The 24,629-nt window shown below is 39.9% G+C and overlaps 1 protein-coding gene across 1 annotated transcript in view; it reads right to left on the bottom strand.

Moving 5' to 3' along the window:
* Positions 1-1,046: 1,046 nt before the first annotated feature.
* LOC136677481 (uncharacterized) overlaps positions 1,047-24,629 on the bottom strand; it is a 219,927-nt gene continuing 196,344 nt past the window's right edge. The window contains exon 7 of the mRNA XM_066655040.1: positions 1,047-1,776. Within this exon, the coding sequence (XP_066511137.1) occupies positions 1,546-1,776 (231 nt within the window). The 3' untranslated portion in view covers positions 1,047-1,545. The remainder of the gene's footprint in view (positions 1,777-24,629) is intronic.

Below are 24,629 nucleotides of genomic sequence, written 5' to 3'. Positions count from 1 at the left end.
CCGTGTCTGCGGAGATTCTTTTCCATCACCTGTCTTCACAACACAGCAAAAGTTAACAACAATAATTTGACCGTTGTGGTAAGTTGTGACTGCAAAATCCATCACTATTTGTTATTTGTTGGGACAGTTTGACTTTTTGCCTTATTGTGTGTCAAATGTGTCCTGAAGAAAAAAGAGTGACAAAAGAGTGACAATCCCTGCTGAGCAGCCAGTCATGGCAGTCATGGTGTGGCTGTTTGTTTTTGGAGTGGTGATGGCCGTGGTGATAATTGCCCAAAATCTACTGGTATAAAAATAATTCCCTCTCTATTCCATTTTCATGAACATACTGCAGCATTTCTGACTAAATATGTGGCTCATGTAAAGAGCAATCCTCCATATTTAGAGTCAAAATTTTTTTCTTTTTTTTTTTTTTTTACATTTTTTCTTTAAAGTGAAGTCACATTAGTTGAAGTATCAAAATCACCCATTTAAGTGCTACCATGCTTAAAATGGTGACACATCCAAGCTACTAGATGTCAGTGTAATGGTTGTTCCATCATAAAATAAATTTGATTTTTTAATGAAATGTGAAATGAAATGTGCAATTTCAATCCCACCAACACTAAATTTCCTGCTGTTCATAGGAATTGAACCAAAAACCTTTCAGTCCCAAGCCCTCTTCTTTGGCCATTAGGCTAGCCACTGCTGCTCACATTTATTAGCAAATGTGTCGCTCTTCTTAATGTCGCTTAATGTCACTTAGTGTCACTCTTCTAATGTTTTTTAATAATGGCAACGATGCATGTGAAAATATATAGATAGTAATATATACTAAGAATTCAAAACAAAAATATTAAAATGCAATCAGAATTAAAATAACGCAGCATAAATACAAAATCAGAATTCTAAAATTTATTTGCATAATATTTGCTCAAATCTTGTACATTAAAATTCTAAAACATGTTATGTCTAGTGCTTTTCACAGTTATTATACAGTACTTTTGAAGAAGGAAATTGTTCCTTGCATAACACATTCAACTTATTTGAAACAGCATTAAAAAAAAGAAGCTTGATATATAATGCACTGTTTTGATCTACTAGAAAGCCAAGAAACTACAGGAGCTAGAAAAACCATATGATGAAAATGATATCAGCATTAATGATGTATAAATGGAAACAACTCTAATTTAATTTTGGTCATAGCAAACAAATAAACATTCATGACTGTCTGCACAGGAGTAATGTGAAATCTGATTCAGAATAATTTTGTTTGTAATAAAATTGCAACATATAGCAAAGAATCTCAATCAATATATACTTATTCCTTGTTTTTATGTTTCTATAAAGTGTGACTCACATTAAATAAAGAATCTTTTTGTTTAAAGTCAAACTGAATTGATCATACAGCTGGTCCCCCATATTGGCTTTGCCATATATAAAAAGTTTTGTCATGAATCTATGACACATCCAGGCCACTAGGTGTCAGTATAATGACAGTTACATCATGTGAATAACCATGGCAGAAAATGACTGATCCGTTATGCTTTATGGAAACAGATAGACTCACTTTGATGTGCAGTTGTAACAGATGAGGAAGTAGAAGTTTTCCTTGGGTTGATCTGCCTGATTTCCCATGCAGATTGATTGGGGCCGTTCCGTTTGTATGAACCAGCCTCTATATGCGGCTGACTCAAATAGACGCATATTGTCCTTCTCAGTAGACATGTAGAAGACAAATGGCCATGTCTCAGGGTCATCCTTACAGATGTCCTTCAGCTTTTTCTTTTCACAGCACTGCAACAGCCAACATAGAATTATTTAGATTAGTTAACATAACAATAAATAAACAAACTTCATACATATTGAATTTTAAAATATAATTGAAACACTAAATTCTGTTGTAAAACTTGGCTCTGTTCATGTTGGAGCCCTAACAACACTTTAAAAAATAGAGTTTAAATGTTTAATATTATAAAAATGTTCCATCTTCTGCAAAATCTCTCTTCTTCTACTTCTTTTATGAGCCATACCAACAACCAATACTTTGCCCTTAACCAAACACTCCCTCCAATTTTTTGCAATATAGTTGTAATTTTACAAATGTAACATCTCTGAAGTATAATTCTTTCACATCCTATGGCTATGTCACCTACAAAATGCACAGCTCACCAAAACCCAGCTCATCACTTCTATCTAAATTTTCAGAATCCCTATCATTTGGTAGTTAATATCCACTTACTTGTTACTTAATGATAATCTTATTATCAATGTAAATGTCCCAGATGTAAATACACAAAATATTTCTTCTTGCTCCTTTACTGCTTTCATGTCCTCTGCCTTCCAGACTTTCCCACTGATATCAAGGGACATACTCTTGACTTGGATTGTTCCACATTTCTACACGTTCTGAGTCTTCATTCTCTACTCTTCCCTCTGTCTGATCATATTCTCGTTCTGTGCAGTCCTTTTTATCAAACAGATAAAAGACTAATTTCTATTTGCAAGATTAATTCTTTAAATTGTTTAACATTGTGCCATTATCTCCACTATATACTACCCATTCACTCTGATACTTTTCTAAATGTATTGAAAGAAAAATAATAAGATAGCCGCAAATGGCAATTAATGGGGTTCTTGCATAATGGGCAATTTTTCAAGCAATAGGCCCAAGCCTTTAAACGATCATTAAATACATCCCAAAGAGTTAATGTACTCAGATCAAAGTTAACACTAGGTTGTTCTGTGTAAATGTGTTGATGAGGTGTCAAGTTAAGCAGTGACCCCTATATGAATTGTAATGCCATCTCTGATGTGCTACCTTTAAAATCATGTCCCTAAATAGAATCAGAAATTTGAACCTATTTGGGTAAAATATGAAGGAATTATAGATGTTCAAGTAAAACATGCAATAAGCTGAAGAGGTTCATATGCATATCTGCCATCTTGAATAAAAATTTCAACATTCTTTTGATAATTACTTAGGGTCAAATTCATGCAAATGTTTTAGCACAAAGCTCAAGAGAATTGGACAGAAATGTACAGACTTGTTGACAAAAGTAGGTTTTGCAAATTCTACAAATTAGCTCAAAATCTAATTGGGCGGAGCTAAATGATCCAAATTGCAAATTAGTTTGTCCTAATTATATTTCGTCAAATTAGATTTTATCTCTAGGCGTCACAGTCTAGGCCTATAGCAAAGTTCACATCAGGCCAAGGAGTGTAATTTTCCTTGGCTGAGTCATTTCACACCTGCTGTACCTTGCAGTGTAGTCTTAGACTGCCATCTGCTGGTGAGAAATTACTTTAACCAATGGTCTAAAAACTTTTAGACTGCCATCTGCTGGTGAGAACCTACCATATTTTTGGCTCAGCCATTAATGCACGTACAGAAACATTTGAGCCTATACTTCTATGTGGATATTTACCTAACATGGACATATGTGGAATCAGTTGAATCCCAAGGACCTGAACTTTAATAAGTATTAAAAAAATGTTGCACTTTTATTACTATGTAGCTTACAGGCCCGTCCCAATAACAAAGATCCAGCATGTATTCCACAAGTCAAACATATGCTATATATGTACACCTATATACACCTATAACTCAAAAACGCTTTCCCAAAAAGGATCAGATGTCATGATTAAATTGTGGGGCCACTGCAATCCTAGATGGTGTTATAACACAAAATACCCCATTTTTTACTCAGTTATTGTGTAATTGTAACGCCCCCTTTTGCCTACTTACATTTGCTAGTACAACGTCATATACACCATGGCAGAGTTATTGTGTACCTTTGCAAATACAGCATTTCTGAGTTTGATCTGTCTGTGAGCCTCAGGCAGCATTTGTAAGCAGTATGATTTGGGTGGTGGATTATTCACAGTACAGCACTGCCATTTAGTGGTGGTGTGTTGTGCTGGACCATGTGGATCAAACCAAGCAGTGCTGCTGGAGCTTTACCCAATAATAACAAATTAAAATCAGAAAAAACACAATAGGGTTTCAAGCATTTCATTACATTCCTAAAATGTACACTTCTCCAGCTGCCCCTACAATCATGGCTTTCATTTCCTGCTCTTCAGTTATCTACTCATTACCTGGCAATCACTTCTTTTTGCTGTAAAACTGAATTAATCATTTCATTACTACCCAGTCCCAAGCCTACTTAAAGGACAAATGTTTTTTTCAATCTTTCCAGTCCAATTTACATCCTTAGAACAGCACTGCTTTCATTACTGTCAGTCTAATTATACATAAAATCATTTTCAAATTAGTTTTCTGTATTTTTCACTCATAATATGAGTAAAAAATAGTAATAATGTTCATGTACTATAAAACATTATTATGTTTCTTTTTTTACAGACAAATTATGGTATTATACAGTATTATTGTGTTTTCTTAAAGTTAATGCAAAGTTATGTTAAATTGCTTTTATCGGTAATTAAACATATAATTCATTTTAGGTAATATGTAATTAGTTTTATATATATATATATATTTTTTGTTTTGTTTTTATTTTATATTCAAGTACTGTAATGCTCAATATAATGTTGCCAGAGTTTTATTGAATCCATAATATAAGTACAAAGCCACAATCCAAGTTGAAACTTGAAGGCATGTTGCTTCTCTGGCTACATCCAATCAGTAATGTCACAGTGAGTTAAAGCACATGTCAATAAATCTGGCAAAACTAAACATGGCATTACAGTAGTCCAGGCAAAGTATCGTGCACAACAAGTCATTATTAGCTCATTCCAGGATTAAATATAAATTACAATAAAATCTGCGTAAAATTGAAAAATAAATTAAATAATATTTATTGTAAAACACGTTTACAATGGACCAAGAGGAACTCTGAAACTTGTAAGTACTTCTCTGGCAAGAAAAACTCCAATCTGGAGGAAGAGAGCACCTCAGACCTTAAGTGAAGGCCTTGACCTTGCACCCAACCGAGCAAAAGTTCTCAGTCCTAAGAGACCACCATCAACTTGCCAGTAGTGGTATGTGCAGGGGCACAACCAGGGATTTTGTGCCTCGTGAAAATATTTTACTTTGGACCACTGTATGCAGTGTTCTAATCATCTTTACCCCCCTGTAGGTCACAGTGCAATGACAGCGACATGCTTTATGATCACACTACAATCATACAATTAAATTTCACCTCTGCATTCAACCAGTCTGTTACAGTGAACATTCTCACACTAGTGATTAGCGGCAGTGAACACACCCAGAGCAGCGGGCAGCCACGCTTGGCACCCAGTGAGCAGTTTGGGGGTTAGGTGCCCTGCTCAAGGGCATTACAGCCATAGATATTCCAGACATGGTGACAAAGCCAGTGACCTTCCGGTACCAAGCACACTCCTCTAGCCATTAGGCCACAGCTACCCCACTGGGCCTGTCACAGACCCTTAGAATTGTCATGAATTCCCCAGCATAAAGTGCCCCTGGACACATGAACCAGGTCTGTGTGGCGTGGTGGACTGATGCTGTACCAGAACTAACTTAGTTTACACTCACCACTGTGAGTTGACGTTTGTCTCTTGAGATTGTGAGAGTTCTGCACTGTGCAGGGCACTCTCTCACTAAAGGGTAAGATTGCTCTTCTCTTTCACTGTGGAGTATCCCCTCGCCCAAGAGGTCACTTCAGAGATACAGAGTTCCTCTGGGTATGGGAGGGGTGAATCTTTTGTAGCACAAGAAGACATTATACATTATATATTTATTTCAGTGGTGTCAGTTCAAGACATCCAGCTCATCAGCTTAACTATTCAACTGAACCCCAAAACCGCTCCAATCAGTATGATTTCTGACCAGAAAAGTGTTCATTTTTTGTGAGGGACTACAATAATTCATCCTTGTTGTACTAAGCTGATTTAAAGGAGGGCTTGTAACAGTTGTAACAAGGGCATTGTGGATCAGGTTGTCCACACTGTCCACGAGCAGGACCATGGTCCACAGTGCAGAAGTTCTTTGAATGAACGTGGGAAGGGCTGCATAAAAAGGTGCACATGACAAACCACTCACCCCTGTGGTTTCACCATGAGCCAACCCATGGAATATTGGGCTGAAATAGAATCTCAGTTTCTCGTGCTCTATTCCAGGACCTGCTGAGCATTGTAAATATCCTCATGTTCATCTTTCTCACGACTGGACAGGAGGCAGACACTTGCGGTTAACAGTATAAAGAGTTTATTGATCACAATCCACAAGGGGTTAACAAAACCAAGCACGGGTCAAATGCCGGAAACAAACAGTACCTCAGAGATAATCCAACAGAGTAGTCGAAAAGCCAGGCAGATGGGTCGAATACCGGAAACAAACAGTACTTCAGAGATAATCCAAGAACAGACAGGAATGTAGAGAAAGCTGTGTATACAGATATGGATCACGCAATACTCGGCCTAGACTGGTGAGTTAGTGGAGCTTATATACTGAGAGAAACAGGTGTTCATGATTAGAATTCCGGAGAGTGAGAACGGTGTGGCGCCATGTGACTGTTTGGTGTATTCTGGGATCTGGAGTCCTGAGGGGCCTGCGTGACAATCTTTCAGAGAAATTACTTAAATCATCAGTAAACTACATCTTACTGTAGTGGAGGATGGATGTAGATCAAGAAATTAAAAAAACGCTAAGATTCAGACTTTGACTTTCTTTTATCAAGACCCCACATTCCACAGTTTGTGTGCTGAAAGACTATGCACACACACACATACACTCACGCACACACATATGTCTGATAGCCAGAAGGCTAAGCAGAACACTTTTCAGTGACCCCCAGAATGACACTGAGTGGTCCTCTTCAAACTTTATGATGATCATTAAAACAAAATATCACTCACCTGAGCCTTGGGGACTGGATTATAAAACTTACCCAGGGGGGAGACCCCAGGACCCCCGAGCATTTTATCACCCTCTGCGTCGGACTGTCGGACTCTTATCTTATCGGGAAAATCGCCATATGGCCTGACCGCCACTAAGGTGTTCCCAGAACATCAGAATTCAACACAGCGGGACCAGCATGGACCAACAGTGCCCCCAAGTGGACATTTTCGAAATCATATGCCACCAGAAGCATTCTCTCTCTCCCTCTCTCTCTCTTTCTCCCCAAAAGAGAATCACCTTGAACATATGTTTTCTTTTTCTTTAATCCAGTTATGCATTGTCAGATGTATTAGTATCATTATTATTGTATAATCTTGTGACAATACACTGTTCTAGGGTGAATATATCCTAAACATGAATCGAGTAACGTGAATCAGTGTACTATCATGAAAACCGATTCCTTTCTCAATTTAAAAGAATGGTAATTAATCTCGAATAGCTAGAATAGTTGGTGTAATTGCATTAGTTTTCTCAATATATTAGCATTCAAAGTATATACAAGGTATTCATTCTCAAATATATATGTTGTATTAGCTCAAAAATCTTTTATCTGGAGCCAGGAAACCTTTTTTCTGGGGAACTTGAGACGGTCACGTGTGCTCCCCAAACCCAGTAGCAAAGTGCTCCCAAAACCCAGTACCTCCCAAGTGGGCACCACATAGAAAGCAGGGACCCGCTCTTTTTGCTCTCTCTTTTCCTCTGTGCTCTTTACCTTTTTGCTTTGCGCTTGTTTTTCCTATTTTTCTTCTCTGAAGCTGACGGAGCCAACTCTCAAGAAGATGCTTAAAGAGACCAATCTTCATGCGAACGAACAAGGGATGCCTTGGGTCAGTTAGCATTGCTTAAAACAGTGGTTGAGCCAGAGATCAGTCGACTAGCTCCGTCATCGGGTCTCATCTTATGTTTGTTTTTTTCTTATTGCCCAGTCAAAGCCTCGTTTTAAGGCTGATCAAAGCAGGTGAAAACTTATTTTTGGCCAGAATAAGAGCCACCGCTGAGATTAGTTGAAAATTAGAATATTAACAGTAGATATTGGCTTTCAGACATCGCTTCTGCAAATGAAGAAAAACAGAGAGCATTTATTTTGACGCATCTTCCTCCCGGAAGTAAATCACCAGGACAGTGAGTCAGGGGAAACTCTCCAACTGGTGTCACAGCACTCTGAGGGGCCTCAGAGTGAATTGCTCCGAAAAAGGGAAGACACAGAGCTTCCACCCATCCTCAACAACTCTCACGGGACCCAAGAGGGCCAAGCTCGGACCTTCCGCCAAAACCCCGTGAACTGCTGTACCCGTCGGTGATCGACCTGCTCATAAAAAAAAAAATAATTTTCAGAAGCTGATGTCTTATCAAGTCTCTTGACAAAGTTACACATTAATTAACTTCATATAGCAACACATTAGTTATAAGTCATATAGCCTAGCTGGTTATTAAGCCAGAAGATGGGTTTCACCTCCATTGATCCCGTGGTTAAGATTTAATTATTATGCTATGTGTCAAATAATTATTATTCCTTTTTTATAAAGCTTTCTTTGATTTGAAATAATACTGTGTGTGGAGTCTTTCTCCTCTGTAATATGTCCAGTCGGTCATGTTATCTAGTCTGTCTGTCGCTGCAGTTTCTCCGTTAGTGTTTTCCACGTTGTCATTTCGTTTTCCTTTGTCGTTGTTTCGTTCTTTAGTCTGTCTGTCCCATTTGCCTTGTTTAGCTCCCCGTGTCTAGTTTAGCCTGCTTGGCTCCCCGTTTGTTTTCCTTCTGTAAAAGTCTCTTTGTTTAGTTATTTTTCGTTATTAACTCTACTGTGTTAAAGTACTGTGTTTTAGCGAGTGAGTCTGCTTCCGTCAGTCCGCTCCGTGATCCCTGACACATGCAGCTCTTTCAGCTTTAAAACCTACAGCCTCCTGCTGTAGACACCCATTTTGCTTCACCAAGACTGCCCACCTCAACAGAGAAAATACAGTGGAGGTAATAATTATTTGATCCCTTGCTGATTTTGTAAATTTGCCCACTGACAAAGTTATGAACAGTCTACCATTTTAAGGGTAGGTTTATTTCAACAGTGAGAGATAGAATATCTAAAAGAAAATCCAGAAAATTACATAAAATCCTTGATCATGATGAAGGTGAGAAATCAGCCTAAACTATGACACAAAGAATACCGTCCCCACTGTCAAGCATGGAGGTGGAAACATTGTTTTGGGGGTGTTTCTCTGCTAAAGGCACAGGACTACTTCACAGCATCAATGGGATAATTGATGGAGCCATGTACCGTAAAATCCTGAGTGACAACCTCCTTCCCTCCGCCAGGACATTAAAAATGGGTCATGGCTGGGTCTTCCAGCACGACAATGATCCAAAACATACAGCCAAGGCAACAAAGGAGTGGCTCAAAAAGAAGTACATTCAGGTCATGGAGTGACCTAGCCAGTCTCCAGACCTTAATCCCATAGAAAACTTATGGGGGTTTCCCCATGGAGTAGACGTGTGTTGGGAAGTCTCTGTGGAGCAAAGTTTTAATTTTGTCTTTTAATACAAAATTATTTTCTTGTCATATAAGAAATAACCTACTTGTCAGCCACTGTAATATGATTAAAGTAAATAGAGTGTTGTTTTTTGAAACTTATTATGCCTCCAAAAGCCACTAAATCGTCTAAAGAACCGGGGACGTCCCAGCCGTTGATATGGCCTGCTCTCCAGGGTACTGCCTTGGCTTCAAGTCCATCATCCCCCCTGAAAGCGGCGAGCAAAGCTCCGTCCCCTTCGTTGGATGACGTGACTTTAACATCACGAATTGTACAAGCTGTACCGGAGGAGCTGAAATCGTTGATTTGGGTGGAGCTGCAAGAGATTCGAGAAGAAATGTTTCGTGAACTAGCTGCCAAAAGAACGGAGGTTTCAACTTTAAAAGTTACAGTTTCGGATATGCAACATGCCCTTTCCACCTGTTCTGATGATATCCTCGCTCTGCCGACAGAGGTGGATGCTTTAAAAAAGGAGGTGACTGCGCTGAATGCAAAATGTGATGACTTAGAGTCCAGGTCTCGCCGTCAGAGCATCAGAATTATAGGAGTTCCAGAGGACGGGTTGTTTTGTCTCACGGGCCCTGCGGTCTCTGATCTCCTTGTGCGGTCTTTTGATTTGGATAAGGCCATAAATATTTCATTGACACTATTACCTTCTGTAATAGTTACAGTTTGTTTTTGTAATAATTATTTTATTTGCTAACACTGTTTCTAATATAGATACTGTATTATTATTATTATTATTATTATAATTGTTGCAGGACTTATGCCTTAATATGTATATGCTAGGCACTCTCCTCTCATAACCGACCAGGATACTCAGTATCACTACCTCTGGCTACATCTATATTTGCATTAATTGGAAACTCAACTCGTAAATATTTTTGCTCCACGGGATCACTTGTGGGGTTCATGCTGAGTTATCGGGAACTCCTGATTTGGGAGTTATGCTCACTTTTGAGCATTTGCACAGTCCCTCAGGTTCTGGTTAGAGGGACATGCACGGGTTTTAAGTGGGTTGGTTACTTTTTCTCTTTCTTTGTGATTTTTTTTTCTTTCCTTCCTTCTTTCCTCCCTAACATCCCCCCTCCCCCCTCATCAGCTAGCACAGTTCTTTTATTACATCTTACTTTTTCTGTATAAATACATTCAATTGAATAAATAATTCTAAATTTGCTCCTGGTGCCAATCTTAATTTTTTTGACCTGGAATGTTAAAGGGATAAATAATCCAATCGCTCTAAAGTATTTGCTCACCTTAAACATTTAAATGCTGATATTATATTCCTACAGCAAACGCATCTCCAGAATAAACATCACTACATATTAAAATGCTCTTGGATTGACCACATTTTCCATTCAACATTTAATTACAAAACTAGAGGAGTGGCCATATTGATCAGGAGAGGGGTCAAATTTACCTTAGAATATACTTTTTCAGATGTGAATGGCAGATATCTGATCACCCGTGGTACCATAACTAATACCAAAGTAATATTGGTGAATATCTATGCTCCAAATTTTGACAACCCAGAATTTGCCCACAAGTTACTCCAATCTATTCCCTCATTACACGCTCACCTTTTAATACTAGGAGGAAATTTAAACTGCACAATGGACCCAAATCTTCACAGATCAGACTCTTGCTCAATGCCCTGCTCTTTAACATCACAAGCTATTGCTGACTTTATGTCAAAAAACGGTTTTGTTGACCCTTGGAGATTTTATAATCCCTCTGCCAAGGTGCTTTCTTTTTATTCATATCCGCACAAATGATATTCAATAGATAATTTTTTATTGACAATTCTCTTATTTCAAAGGTTAATAATATTAGCTATCATCCAATAGTTATCTCAGACAATGCCCCTGTAGCTGTTAACATTACTTTTCCAAATTGTCACAGGTTCATAGTTCTTTCGAAGTTTAATCATCTCTTACTTTCTGACGATGCTTTTAACTATTTTATTTCTTCTTCTATTGATGAGTATATAGCCCTCAACAAAAATGATTCCATCTCCTACTCTCTTTTATGGGAATCACTCAAAGCTTACCTACGAGGACAAATAATATTGCATACGGCCCATCTTAATAAAACTCATAAGCTTAAACTACAAAGTCAGCTCACTGAAATTGCTAATGTAGATGAACTCAAATCAACTAGTCCATCACCTCAGCTATTAAAACGATTGGAGTTACAAACTGAATTTGACTTTAATACTACAGCTGAAGCTGAGAAGTTGTTTCTTCGTACGCGTAGCACTTATTTTGAACAGGGGCAAAAACCATCAAGACTTTTAGCTCATCAGTTAAAAAGACAAATAACATCCTGGTCTATATCTCACATCACAGACTGTAAAGACACACTCTCCTCTGACCCCCTATTTATTAATTCCACTTTTAAAACATTCTATTCCTTACTATATCAATCTGAATCTCTGACTGATGATACAGAGATGTCCTCCTTTTTTTGATTATGTGGGGCTTCCCTCCATAAATTCCCTTATTGCAGATGATCTTGACTACCCTTTGACCTTGGAGGAGATATTTCGCTCCATAGGCTCCATGCCAACCAATAAAGCACTTAGTTCTGATGGTTTTCCAATAGAATTCTTAAAAAAATTAAAATATAAAGTGGCTCCCCTGCTTTTATCTGTGTGTGAGGAATCTTTGTTATCAGGCTCCCTCCCTCCAACACAGCAGGAGGCATCCATTTCTGTCCTTTTGAAAAAAGATCCCACTACATGTTGCTCATACAGACCTTTATCTCTCTTAAATGTATATCTCAAAATCTTGGCCAAAGTCTTAGCTTTTCATTTAGAAAATGTCCTTCCAGACATAATATCACAGGACCAAAATGGTTTTGTTAAAGGTTGGCATCTTTTCTTTAATGTTCGAACCCCAAGAGTGAGTATATACGCCAATGGTATCATCTCAGAATATTTTCGAGGGACTAGACAGGGTTGCCCCTTGTCCCCATTATTTTTCGCTTTGGCCATCGAACCCTTGTCTGTCTCCTTAAAGGCTCTTCCAAATTTCCAGAGAATTTCTCGATTTGGTATGGAAATATAACTGTCACTGTATGCAGATGATTTGCTGCTCTACGTTTCGGACCCAGTTAGATCCCTTCCAAACAGTTTCGCATTCTTAAATAACTTTGGCACTTTCTTAGACTATAAAATTAACCTGCAGAAGAGTGAAAGTTATGCTCTGAATTAACTAGCTTTACTACTGGACAAATCCCAAATTCCATTTAATCTTGCACCAGATGGGTTCAAGTATTTAGGGGTTCATATATCTCGCACTTTTCCCTTTCTATTCAATACCAATTGCTCCCCTCTGATGGATAAATTTAAAATGGACCTACAGAAATGGCGATATATTCCCTTATCCCTAATTGGCAGAATAAATGTTATTAAGATGAATGTTATGCCAAAATTCCTTTTTCTGTTTCAAACCCTCCCACTGTATTTACCCAAAAGTTTCTTTAAATCACTGGACCAGCTTGTCACCAATTTCATATGGGACAATAAGACCCCTAGGATTAGTAATTCACTGTTACATCAGTTTAAATTTGAGGGAGGCCTCGCTCTGCCTAATTTTCGTTACTATTATTGGGCCGCACATATTCAAAAAATATTGTGCTGGCTTCATTCTCCTTACTTGTGGTGGTCAAAATTGGAAGTACAATCCTTATCTTCTTCCTCTCTATTAGCTTTGTTAGCCTCAACCTTACCACTCAAGCTCTCGAACTAGACACATAATTATTTGGTACTTTCTACTCTCCGCATTTGGGTACAGTTTAGAAAGTGTTTTCATTATCTGTCACCATCCCTGTCATTGCCCATATTACAGAATCACTTATTTCCTCCGACATTAAATGACTCCGTGTTTCTCACCTGGAACAATAAGGGCATAAAGTGCTTTCGTGATCTTTACAAAGATCAAATTTTTTGTTCCTTTTCCCAGTTGTCCTCAGTCTTTAATCTACCTCCCTCTCATTTGTTTAGATATTTTCAACTTAGACATTGTATTTCCTCCCTTTTTCCTAATTATATTTGTCTATCCGATGGACCCCCTTGGGACGATATTCTGCATCTGGATCCCTTTGAAAAATCTCTGATATCCAAGGTTTATTGTAAACTTATGGAATTAGACACACAAAACTTTGATAAATCCAGACTAAATTGGGAACGTGAATTGGCTACAACATTCACAGACCAGTGGTGGGATAGGGTAATCAATAGAGTACTACGATGTGTACCCTGTGCTAGGCTACAGCTGATTCAATTTAAGATATTGCACAGAGTACATTGATCAAAATCGCAACTTTCTAGATTATACCCGAACACTGTGAGTGATGTTAATGATAAATGTGGATTTTCACTTTGTGACCTTAGTCACATGTATTTTTATTGTTCAGCTCTACAAAGATTTTGGGTTAATTATTTTGAAACAATATCAAAGGTTTTGGGGAGTAAGATAGAAATGTGTCCCTTCATTGGAATATTTGGTTTCTCTATAAACACTCACTCACTAATATTAAATTAGTTATACTGACATCTCTAGTAGCAAGATGTCGAATATTGTTTGTATGGAAGTCTTCAAGGTCCCCTTCGATTGCCATGTGGCTCAGTGACATGATGCATGTCCTTAAATTGGAAAAACTCAGAGTGGCTTTGAAAGGTAACACCGCTGCGTTTTACGCAAAATGGAATTCCTTTTTTCATATTTCAATACACTTCAGACTATGCCAACTGATTAATCCCCCCTTCCCTCTTTTTCACTTATTTATCTTATTATTAGTAGTAATAATATCAATGATACTTATTCCCCGTATCTCTCTCTACCTCTTTTTATTGTTTCTTTTAGGGGTTTACTTTTTTCTCTATCTCTCTCTTTTTCTGTCTTTTTGTTGTTTTCTTTCTTTACCTACTTATTTGTATTTGTATTTATTTCTCTTTTTATTTCTTTTTATGGGTGTTAGTATATATAAAAAAAAAAAAAACTGAGGTTTTTCTTTATGTTGATTGTAAGGCTTTGTATGGTACAATTATTTAAAGACAGGCATTGTTCTTGCCCTTTTTGTGTCAAATTCCTCAATTAAAAAAAATAAAATAAAAAAAAGTTGAAGGTCCAAATTGCCAAGCGACAGCTTTAAAATCTTAATGATTTCAAAGATGATCTGCAAAGAGGAGTGGACCAAAATTCCTCCTGACATGTGCGCAAACCTCATCATCAACTACAAAAAACATCTGACTGCTGTGCTTGCCAACAAGGTATTTGCTAACAAGTATTAAGTCCTGTTTGCTAGAGGGATCAAATACTTTTTTCTCTCTGCAAAATGCAAAAAAAAATTTATATTTTACGCAATGTAATTTTTGCTAGTACGGACCACGCCCATAGAGGCTGAAATGGGGTGGCGAACTCAGAAGTCTTTTGGGGAAGAGTTCAGGGCGGCTTATGAATGTGTATGAAGCCAGACCCCCCCGTTGGATAAATTAATATGAGATTAGGGTGGAGACGGGGTGGAGGCAGGAGCGAGTTTAAAACAGGAGGCTCAGTGGGCTTGATAAAGGCAGAACACGGCTCCGAATATGGGGATCAGCAGGAATGACCCAGTGCGGAGGAGCGAGCTGAAGTCGTGAAGCAGTCGAGTCGAGATCCGTCTCCTGAACTAAATGAGGCGAGTTTGTCTGCCGCGGAAATGATGTGAATTTGCAGGGTATATATAGGGCTGAGAGGAGGAATTCGGGTGTGGTCCTACTCCCAAAATTATGTTATTACATAACTTTACTTCTGGATTTTCTTTTAGATATTCTATCTCTCACTGTTAAAATAAACCTACTGTTAAAATGATAAGACTGTTCATATCTTTGTCAGTGGTCTACAACCATTTATGTCTGAATGAACATGGTGGGGGTAGCACGGTGGCGCAGCAGGTAGTGTCGCAGTCACACAGCTCTAGGGACCTGGAGGTTGTGGGTTCGATACCTGCTGTGAGGATTTGGTGTGTTCTCCCCAGGTCCACGTGGGTTTCCTCCCACAGTGCAAAAACACAGGTTGGTAGGTTGATTGGCGACTCAAAAGTGACCGTAGGTGTGAGTGTGTGAGTGAATGTGTGAGTGTGTGTGTTGCCCTGTGAAGGACTGGTGCCCCCTCTAGGGTGTATTCCCACCTTGCGCCCAATGATTCCAGGTAGGCTCTGAACCCACCGTGACCCTGAATTGGATAAGCGGTTACAGATAATGAAGGAATGAATGAGTATTACATGTTGTCAGACATTTAATCAGACTGAACCTATTTAAGAGCAAATTGCCTACATCAATTGTGTGTGGAGTGAGTGTGGAGAGACAGAATTTAAGCCTGACAAGCACCAGACTAAATCTAACCCTAACCTAATGTTGCTACTTAAAACTAATCAATACACCAATTTAAATACCCCATCAGTCTCTCACTGCGTTCCCATACCCCACTTTACTCATACTGCCTTCATACCCGACACTTCACTCTCACTGCATTCATATTCCCCATTTCACTTTCACTGCATTCCCATCCCCCACTTCACTTTCTCATTGCAATCACATCCCACACTTCACTCTCTGACTGCAGTGGATGGGAGACTGCATTACTTTCCAAATGTTCAGGCCATAATGCTGTATTTTTGGGGCAAGTCTCTGTGAAGCTGAATCTCATACTGTAGGCCAAAGGAACTCAGCTGTGCAGTGCACCACCTGCACCCCTCGGTATGTAGCTGTTACACTGTCTATGGCCATTTTTTGAATAGTTCAGCGTCACAGGTACGTCACTTCTGGCTGACTACTCGCGTGCTTGATTTGAAATTGTTTGCCGTTTGTCGCTGTTTTAGTCCTCTAGACATTTATTTACAATCTCTATTGCATATTCTTTGGCATTGCTTATCCTAGTGTGCTGTCTTCATCGTTCCTAACCCACCGTGCTTCTTAACTTCATTTTATTCGTACATATTATTTCTCATTGTTAATTTTTTTCTCTTCATGGCGCCTGCCGAGGAACGAGCCCTTTCTGAGCTCGGTGCGGAGCTCGAGCAGCTCGGTCGCCGGATTCAGCGTCTCTTGGAGAAGCAGACGGAGCTCCAGTGGGAGAAGACGAGACTTGAGGCAGCCCGCAACGCCTCCTACGTGGCCGTCGCCTCTCCGGCTCCTCTGCCGCGGCAGTTTGCGGGGATACCCATCTACACGCCTGCACCGGGATGGGAGCGCCAGCGTGGGCGTGGGAAGCCGAGGCCGTCCCCCCCTCCACCGCAGCCAGTCTTCACTTCTGCCAACCGGTTTGAGGTGCTCAGCTCCTGGCCTTCACCTGCTCCAGCGCCGAAGACTAAACAGGACGGTGTTCTTATTATTGGTGATTCAATAGTTAGACATTTAAAAGTGCCGGGGATAAAGAGTAATGCAACCGTGTCTTGTCTCCCAGGCGCACGTGTCCTGGACGTTGCCAGGCGGCTTCCGTCGGCGCTTCGGCAGCGCGAGGACTTCGGCACCGTAGTTCTCCACGTGGGTACGAACGACATCTCCGCCCGCCGCAGCGAGGTCCTGAAGGAGCACTACCGTTCACTTCTGGACACCACTCGGAAGAAGACGGATGCTAGGATCATCGTCTCTGGCCCCCTGCCCACCTACCGTCGAGGATGCGAGGCGTTTAGCAGGCTCTTCGGGCTCCACTCCTGGCTCCTGGATTGGTGCGGCACTGTCGGCATGGACTACGTCGACAACTGGGAGTGCTTTCGTGAGCGTCCGGCCCTGTATCGTTGGGATGGGCTTCATCCGAGCCGTCTAGGATCCGTAGTTCTCTCTGAGAACATTGAGGTGGTTCTGCGCGGGAACTGACTGGTCATTCCCAGTCACATCAGTCAGGTAGGTGGAATGGATAGCGAGCAGGTAAGTAATATTAAAATTCCTAATGTTCCTCCTGACCATCTCTCTACTGCTAGTATGATGAGTAGCATGTCCATATCACCCACTCTGATTAACGCTAATAAATTTTTCAGCATTGAGACGGTGTCTGTTCCCCGCAAAGCTTGTTATCACAAACGCCCAAAAAACAGTTTTAACAACCTAATTAAAATTAACACCAAGGCACTGCAGCGAACGCAATATTTCAGCACTTCCAGCATTAAATTAGGGCTTTTAAATATACGATCTCTAACATCCAAAGCACTCACTGTCTGTGATATTATTACTGATAACAAACTCTATGCATTATGTCTCTGCGAAACATGGGCTAAAGCCAATGAATACATTGCCCTAAATGGGTCCACTCCCCCTGGCTTCAGCTATTACAGTTGCCCACGAACATCTGGTCGTGGTGGTGGTGTAGCCACAATCTATGACCCTACCATTGACACAACACAAAAATCTAGTTATGATACTAAATCCTTTGAAGTACTTACTCTTAAAGTCACTGCATCAAAAAGGCAGCACTCATTTATGCTCATCACAATCTATCGTCCTCCTGGCCCTTATACAGAATTTCTTTGTGAATTTGCTGATTTTCTCTCAAGTGTAGTTATCGTATCAGAAAAGGCCTTAATTGTTGGTGATTTCAATATTCACTTTGAGAAGGACCATGGTCCACTTAAAATTGCATTTGAATCAATTTTGGATGCGCTAGGGTTCACTCAGAATGTTACTGGGCCCACTCATCAATGCAAACTCACATTGGACCTAGTGTTAACACGGGGCATTGAGATAAAGAATCTATCCAATCTCTCGCTACATGAGACCATCTCTGATCACCATCTAATCACATATGAAATTGCGTTTAAACTTTGATATTTGTCCACAACCACGCTATATTAGAAAGCGCACTATAACATCCTCAACAGTTAGTTATTTTATCAACAACCTTCCAGACCTTACCACCATTTCTTTTCCAACTCACCCAAATGACCTTGAGCTCATTACAAACAACCTACAACACTTATTGTGTACAAACCTAGATAGTGTTGCACCAGTCAAGACCAAACAATTTAGAGAGAAAAGGCTTGCTCCATGGTACAATGGCAGCACGCGTGCATTAAAACTGGCTGCTCGTATCCATGAACGTAAATGGAGACACACAAAACTAGAATGTTTCCGAATTGCATGGCAGCACAGCCTCACCGACTACAAACATGCCTTATCTAAAGCCAAATCACAGTACATCTCTTCCCTTATGCAAAAACAACAAAGACAGCCCTAGATTCCTTTTTAGCACTGTATCAAATCTAATTGGAAACAAAAAGGAAATCAACCCCATTGTTCCCTCTGATTTCTGTAGCAATGACTTTATGAGGTTTTTTAATGATAAAATTGATTGCATTCACCTCAAAATCCAAAATCAGTCCAAAGTCACATCGGCTCCCATAGATGAACCCCCCGCCAGCTCTGAGGTGCACTTAGACTACTTGAATTCTGTCGATGAAAATGACTTGCTTAGTTTAATTAGCAAATCAACTACATGCTTACTGGATCCTGTACCAACACAATTATTTAAACAAATTTTACCTAAAGTCATTAGACCATTGCTCACAATAATAAACTCATCCCTCAACATTGGATATGTACCAAAACCTCTGAAACTAGCGGTAATCAAACCAATTATTAAAAAACCCAATCTTGACCCTCTTGTACTCGCAAACTACAGGCCAATATCAAACCTCCCTTTTATTGCTAAGATTCTAGAAAAAGTCGTGTCACAGCAGTTGTGCTCTTATCTACAAAACAATGACATTCATGACATTTTTCAGTCTGGATTTAGACCAAATCACAGCACAGAAACGGCTCTAACAAGAGTAACTAATGACTTACTCCTTTCACATGATAAGGGCTATATCTCTATTCTGGTGCTGCTTGACCTTAGTGCAGCATTTGATACCATAGATCATGTGATGCTTCTTGATAGGCTGGAAAATCTGGTAGGAATAAAAGGATCTGCCCTCTCTTGGTTCAGATCTTATTTATCCGATCGTTACCAATTTGTTTATCTGAATAATAAATCCTCTAATCATACTTTAGTTAAATATGGTGTTCCACAAGGATCAGTGCTTGGCCCTGTATTGTTCACACTCTACATGCTGCCACTGGGTCGACTAATCCGTAAGCATGGGATTCAGTTCCACTGTTATGCTGATGACACACAACTGTATATATCAGCCAAACCCAATGATGTTGCTTGTCTACATAAAATAACAGAATGTCTAACTGAAATTAAAGACTGGATGATGCAAAACTTTCTCATGTTAAATTCTGATAAAACTGAGGTCTTGTTACTAGGTACAGATACTCAGATACATTCACTCAGAAATGCTGCTATTGATAATTCAACAGTAAAACACAATGCCATCATTAAAAACTTAGGGGTAGCCTTTGATTCGACTCTCACATTTGATACCCACATATCCAATACAGTCAAAACCGCCTTCTTCCACCTACGCAATATTGCCAAAATTCGGCATATTTTATCATTAAAAGATGCAGAGAAACTAGTGCATGCTTTTATAACTTCACGTCTAGACTACTGCAATGCGCTCCTGGCAGGGAGCTCGTGCAAAGCGTTACACAAGTTTCAGTTAGTTCAAAATGCAGCAGCCAGGGTGCTCACTAGAGCTAGAAAATTCGAACATATCACCCCAGTTCTCTCGTCCCTACACTGGCTACCTGTAAAATTTTGCATTGACTATAAAATACTCCTCTTAGCTTATAAATCTCTAAATGGTTTAGGCCCACAGTATCTTACTGAACTTCTCATACCTTATCGCCCGTCACGTACACTTCGTTCACAGGATGCCCATCTACTCTTTGTTCCTCGCATTAAGAAAAACACAGCAGGAGGAAGAGCCTTTTCTCACAAAGCTCCTCAACTCTGGAATAGCCTTCCGGTTACTGTTCGGGGCTCAGACACACTCTCAATCTTTAAATCTAGATTAAAAATCACTCACCTTCAGGTTACTCCTTCTATATTGGTGTTCGGGCTGGTTTTCATATTATCACTGTTCTGTATTAATCCTGTCATATCACCATAGCTACAGCATTCTTAGTTAGCTTTGTAGTAACCGCCAACACGCTGTCTGTCGCTGGGTTCTCTTGCCTGACCAGTGGAAGCTTTTTTCGCAGGACAAATTTCCCCGTTCTTTACCATGACCCTACTAACCTCTGTATTTTTATTTGTTCCCTTTGTCTGGCTTTCTTTCTCCTGTCTCTCTCTCATGCTTTGAGATGTCCTGCTGCTCTCCAGGTGTTGCCCTGATCCAGCCCATGTCCTGTACAAGATCCTGGCCTTGTCTCATCTACACTATCATGCTTGGCCATGCTGTTTTATCTCAGATTAACTCTGCACCTAATTTTAACTCACACTGAATCCCTGATCACCTCCTCCTTCATCAGACTCATACATCACTAATATCATCATCCTCACCATTTTCATTTCTGCTTCTCCATCATCACTAATATACTACATTTATATTACTATAACCCCTTCATCGGTCATTTCACTTTTACTTCTGTTCTCTGTTGTGTCTCTGGTGTCGACCCGAGGAGGATGGGTTCCCCGTATGAGTCTTGGTTCCTTCCAAGGTTTCTTCCTCGTGTGCTGAGGGAGTTTTTCCTTGCCACTGTTGCCCCTGGCTTGCTCATAGGAGGCTTGGACCCGGATCTCTGTAAAGCTGCTTTGTGACGACTTTTTGTTGTGAAAAGCACTATATAAATAAAATTTGATTGATTTATTTATTTTGACCAATGAATATCTATTAATTTAAGTCTTCAGTTTGTCATTTAACCAATGAGTTGATTTACTATTTATGTTTTTACTATTAACTGATCATTATTTTCCTTTTCTGCTTTGTTGTAAAATTAAGGATTACAAATCTATTTTGACTGGAAGGCTACCAATGTACTATCGGCCTGTTTCTTGTGGTGTTCGTCCAGTGTTGACAAGATAAGACCCGCAACAAGATTTGGTTGCAGTAGGCAGTAAAGTTTCATTTTGCAAGTAAGGCACATACTAAATGCTGAAGGTGTCTATGCATATCAATAATCATACACCAGATAATATGTAAAATATCCTATGCCAATCAGTTAGAGTTTCACATAGGGCCCACCAGATTCTCTACCTACTGGCAACCCCAACATTCCTGTAATCTTTGTTCATTTAAATCCTAACCCAACCGATGGGGTAGCTGTGGTTGTTTATGATCCGATTAGCAACCAGTTACACCTAACACAGAGGCTTACTCACTGGGTCTAGTTGTGTACTCAACTCAGCCGATGCATCACTAGCTCTCCGCAGGGGTCATCAGTTAGGCACTTCCCCTCATCAGTGTTTCATTGAATTAAGCCCATGACACATCTAGAAATCTGAGGTTCCAGACCCACTCCCCTCCAAGCCAGCTTTACAGCCCTATCATCTTTCAACAACCATACACACTGACTAAGGCTGTACCTAGCCCCACTGGAACAATTAACGCATGCTCTGTGCCACATGTTCCATGTAAATTTTACATAATACATCATTGACTGCCACAATAACAACAAAGCACCTCACCTGTGTTGTCCTCCACACACCTAAGACAGTATGTTTCCCCAAATAGTCTGTGCTAGTCTCTTCCCACCACCTCTTTCTAAACCTTTCAGCTGTTTTTGATGACTCCTTCACAGCTGCCCTTAGTTTCCGTCCACCGATGTAGAACTGCATAAGCAGAGCTGTTGCAGTCTTGGCTACAAATTCCCTAACACCTATTTCCACTGGTCTTACATGCCCCTGTCAACCACATTTTCCTCGTCATGCACAAACCTAATCACGTTGTTACTACAACCACTCTGCAATGCAGTAACCTCTAGGAATTTGATGTTTCATAAACATGATAATACCCAATTACCCACAGTTATTGCCAAGTGAGTCTAGATTCTGCCAGTGAAGCCACTGGCCTTGCTTTGCCTGTGATGCTACTGTTGTGCACCTTGCATCCTCTTCCTGCTTGCGAATAAAAATAATCATTGTTTAACTTTTTCTGGTGATGTGGCCTTACGTGAATCTGCTCCTCCTCACTGCATTAGGCCAATAACATCCCTTAACTCTAATGAGCTCCTGGCTAAATGCTCTGCCACTCGTGGACTCCCATTCCTTCCAGCTTTTGACTGGCTTCTGCTTTTACTGCTGTATCCTTAGATCCTTGCAAAATCATCTCCCAACTTCCCAAATTCCAAAAATAAACTTGTGAGTTGTAGCTCCAGCACCCGTTTCTCATACCATGCCACACTACATACAACACCGGAAATCCCCTAGCCACCTCCTTATCACCTTGTTCATGACTTCCATCCTCTCTTCTTCTGTGATTGGAAAATCATAAACTGTCAGAGGCCATCCACTGTAAGCCAAACTGCAAAGACCACAGTTTCAGCTTCCCTGGCTAACATGATCTATTAGTGCTATTAATAGCCCTCACCTGTTTTGTCTTTAGGGCGACATATTTCCCTCTACCTTTCAGTGCTTCACTGTACCATCTACATAAACCCTTCACTGGTCTTGTACAGACAGGATCAGCTCTCCTTCCATCACAAATTATTACCGCACCTTTAACTATCGATAACTTTCAGCTTAGTCTAAGCAGACTCAAGCAGATCTCAAAGTTCACAAAACAATGATCTAGGTTTTAGAAGTCCACTGGAGTGGCCTTCACATTTGCCTGACTTGAACCCCATAGGCAATCTTTGGTGGGGCCTGAAGATGTTGGTTACAGCACGGTGCACACCCAAAAATATTAGTGAAAAGGAGGCTATGGCCCATGATGAGTGGGCTAAGATTCCTCAGGAACACTGCCAGAAGCTGGTGTGTAGCTAGGCATCATGTCTGCAGCAGGGCATGACAGCAAATGGTGCTCTACTAAGTACTAAATACATGTGTCATGAAAAAGTTGAATAATTCTGGACATGTTAGTAACTTATGTGCTTCGCATTTTCATCAGGAGGACAAAAAGAGCTCATTGATTGTATATGATCAGAAAAAGGTGGTGAAAAAAATTAACCGGAATTTTACTGCTGCACAAGAGATTGGTTGAAGCTAAAATATCTCCCACCACTTTATTCAGGGCACAGTGTATGTCACAAAAGATGGTTTCTACATTCATATATTTTGATGTATGTACAAATATTAATCCATTTATATTCTGCTATAAATTATACAAGTGGCTGTTGAACTAGTGCCCTGTCCAGGTGTACAAATTTCGATTTATCTGTGAATTGTACTATGTAGCAAGTATGTTTCTATTTGGAAAAAATCCTACATTCTCCTCTGTTGTTTTGCCTCCATGCTGGTACTGGCTGAGGTGACAGCACTAAATACATGGGATCACATACGTAAGGGACTCAAATCTGATTTGACATGTCCACACTGCCCTGAAAAGTAATCAGATCTGAGTCATGTTAATCACAATGCACTTGTCAAATGATGAGCTGCTATGCACTGACCATGGAAGTACATAATATTTTGGAATTCAATCTATAGTTTGATCAGAGGAGGATGGGTCCCCTTTGTGAGTCTTGGTTCCTCCCAAGGTTTCTTCCTCCAGCCTCGAGGGAGTTTTTCCTTGCCACTGTCGCCTTCGGCTTGCTTGCATTGGGCTTTGATTTAAATGTTCTGTTTTGAAACTGTGAAGCTGCTTTGTGACAACGTCAGTTGTAAAAGGTGCTATACAAATAAATTTGATTTGATTTGATATTTATTTTAGGAACATTTCCCATGTGTAAAGTCATTGGCCACTTTATGGACAACATGAACTGGCATATTTCTGTTTTTTTTATTTTTTCTGCTGTTTTCAGAGATCACTCCAGGAGATGTGGGCAGAGTAAAGAGCTGCTGTATTTGAAGATTTGGAAGAAGTCCTTGAGTGTAAAGAAGTACCAGGAAAAAGGAACAGAAAGAATGAGAATGCCTTAAGATCTAGAACATGGAGGAATGTTATTTACTTCACAACAAAACTGTTGCTCTGACAAAAAATATGACTCTTGTTCACCTGTGCTGTGATTTCAGGGTTTTCTTTACTTTTTGCAAGGTACATTGCACCTTTAACAGCACCTTAAGACTGTACCTTTAAAATCAATTCTTTTGGGAAAAAAATATTAACAAATAAACCTGAAATTTGCCATAGTGTGGATTCCCAAAATTACCTGATCAGATAAAAGTCATGGACCTGAGAGAGGAGAAGATCTCTGAGGATTTCTGTTCTGAGGTCA

This window comes from Hoplias malabaricus, chromosome X2 (genome assembly GCF_029633855.1).
Source record: "Hoplias malabaricus isolate fHopMal1 chromosome X2, fHopMal1.hap1, whole genome shotgun sequence".
Classification (NCBI taxonomy): Eukaryota; Metazoa; Chordata; class Actinopteri; order Characiformes; family Erythrinidae; genus Hoplias; species Hoplias malabaricus.
The sequence above is the reverse complement of the archived record's forward strand: the minus strand, read 5'-3'. Positions and strand labels throughout refer to the sequence as shown.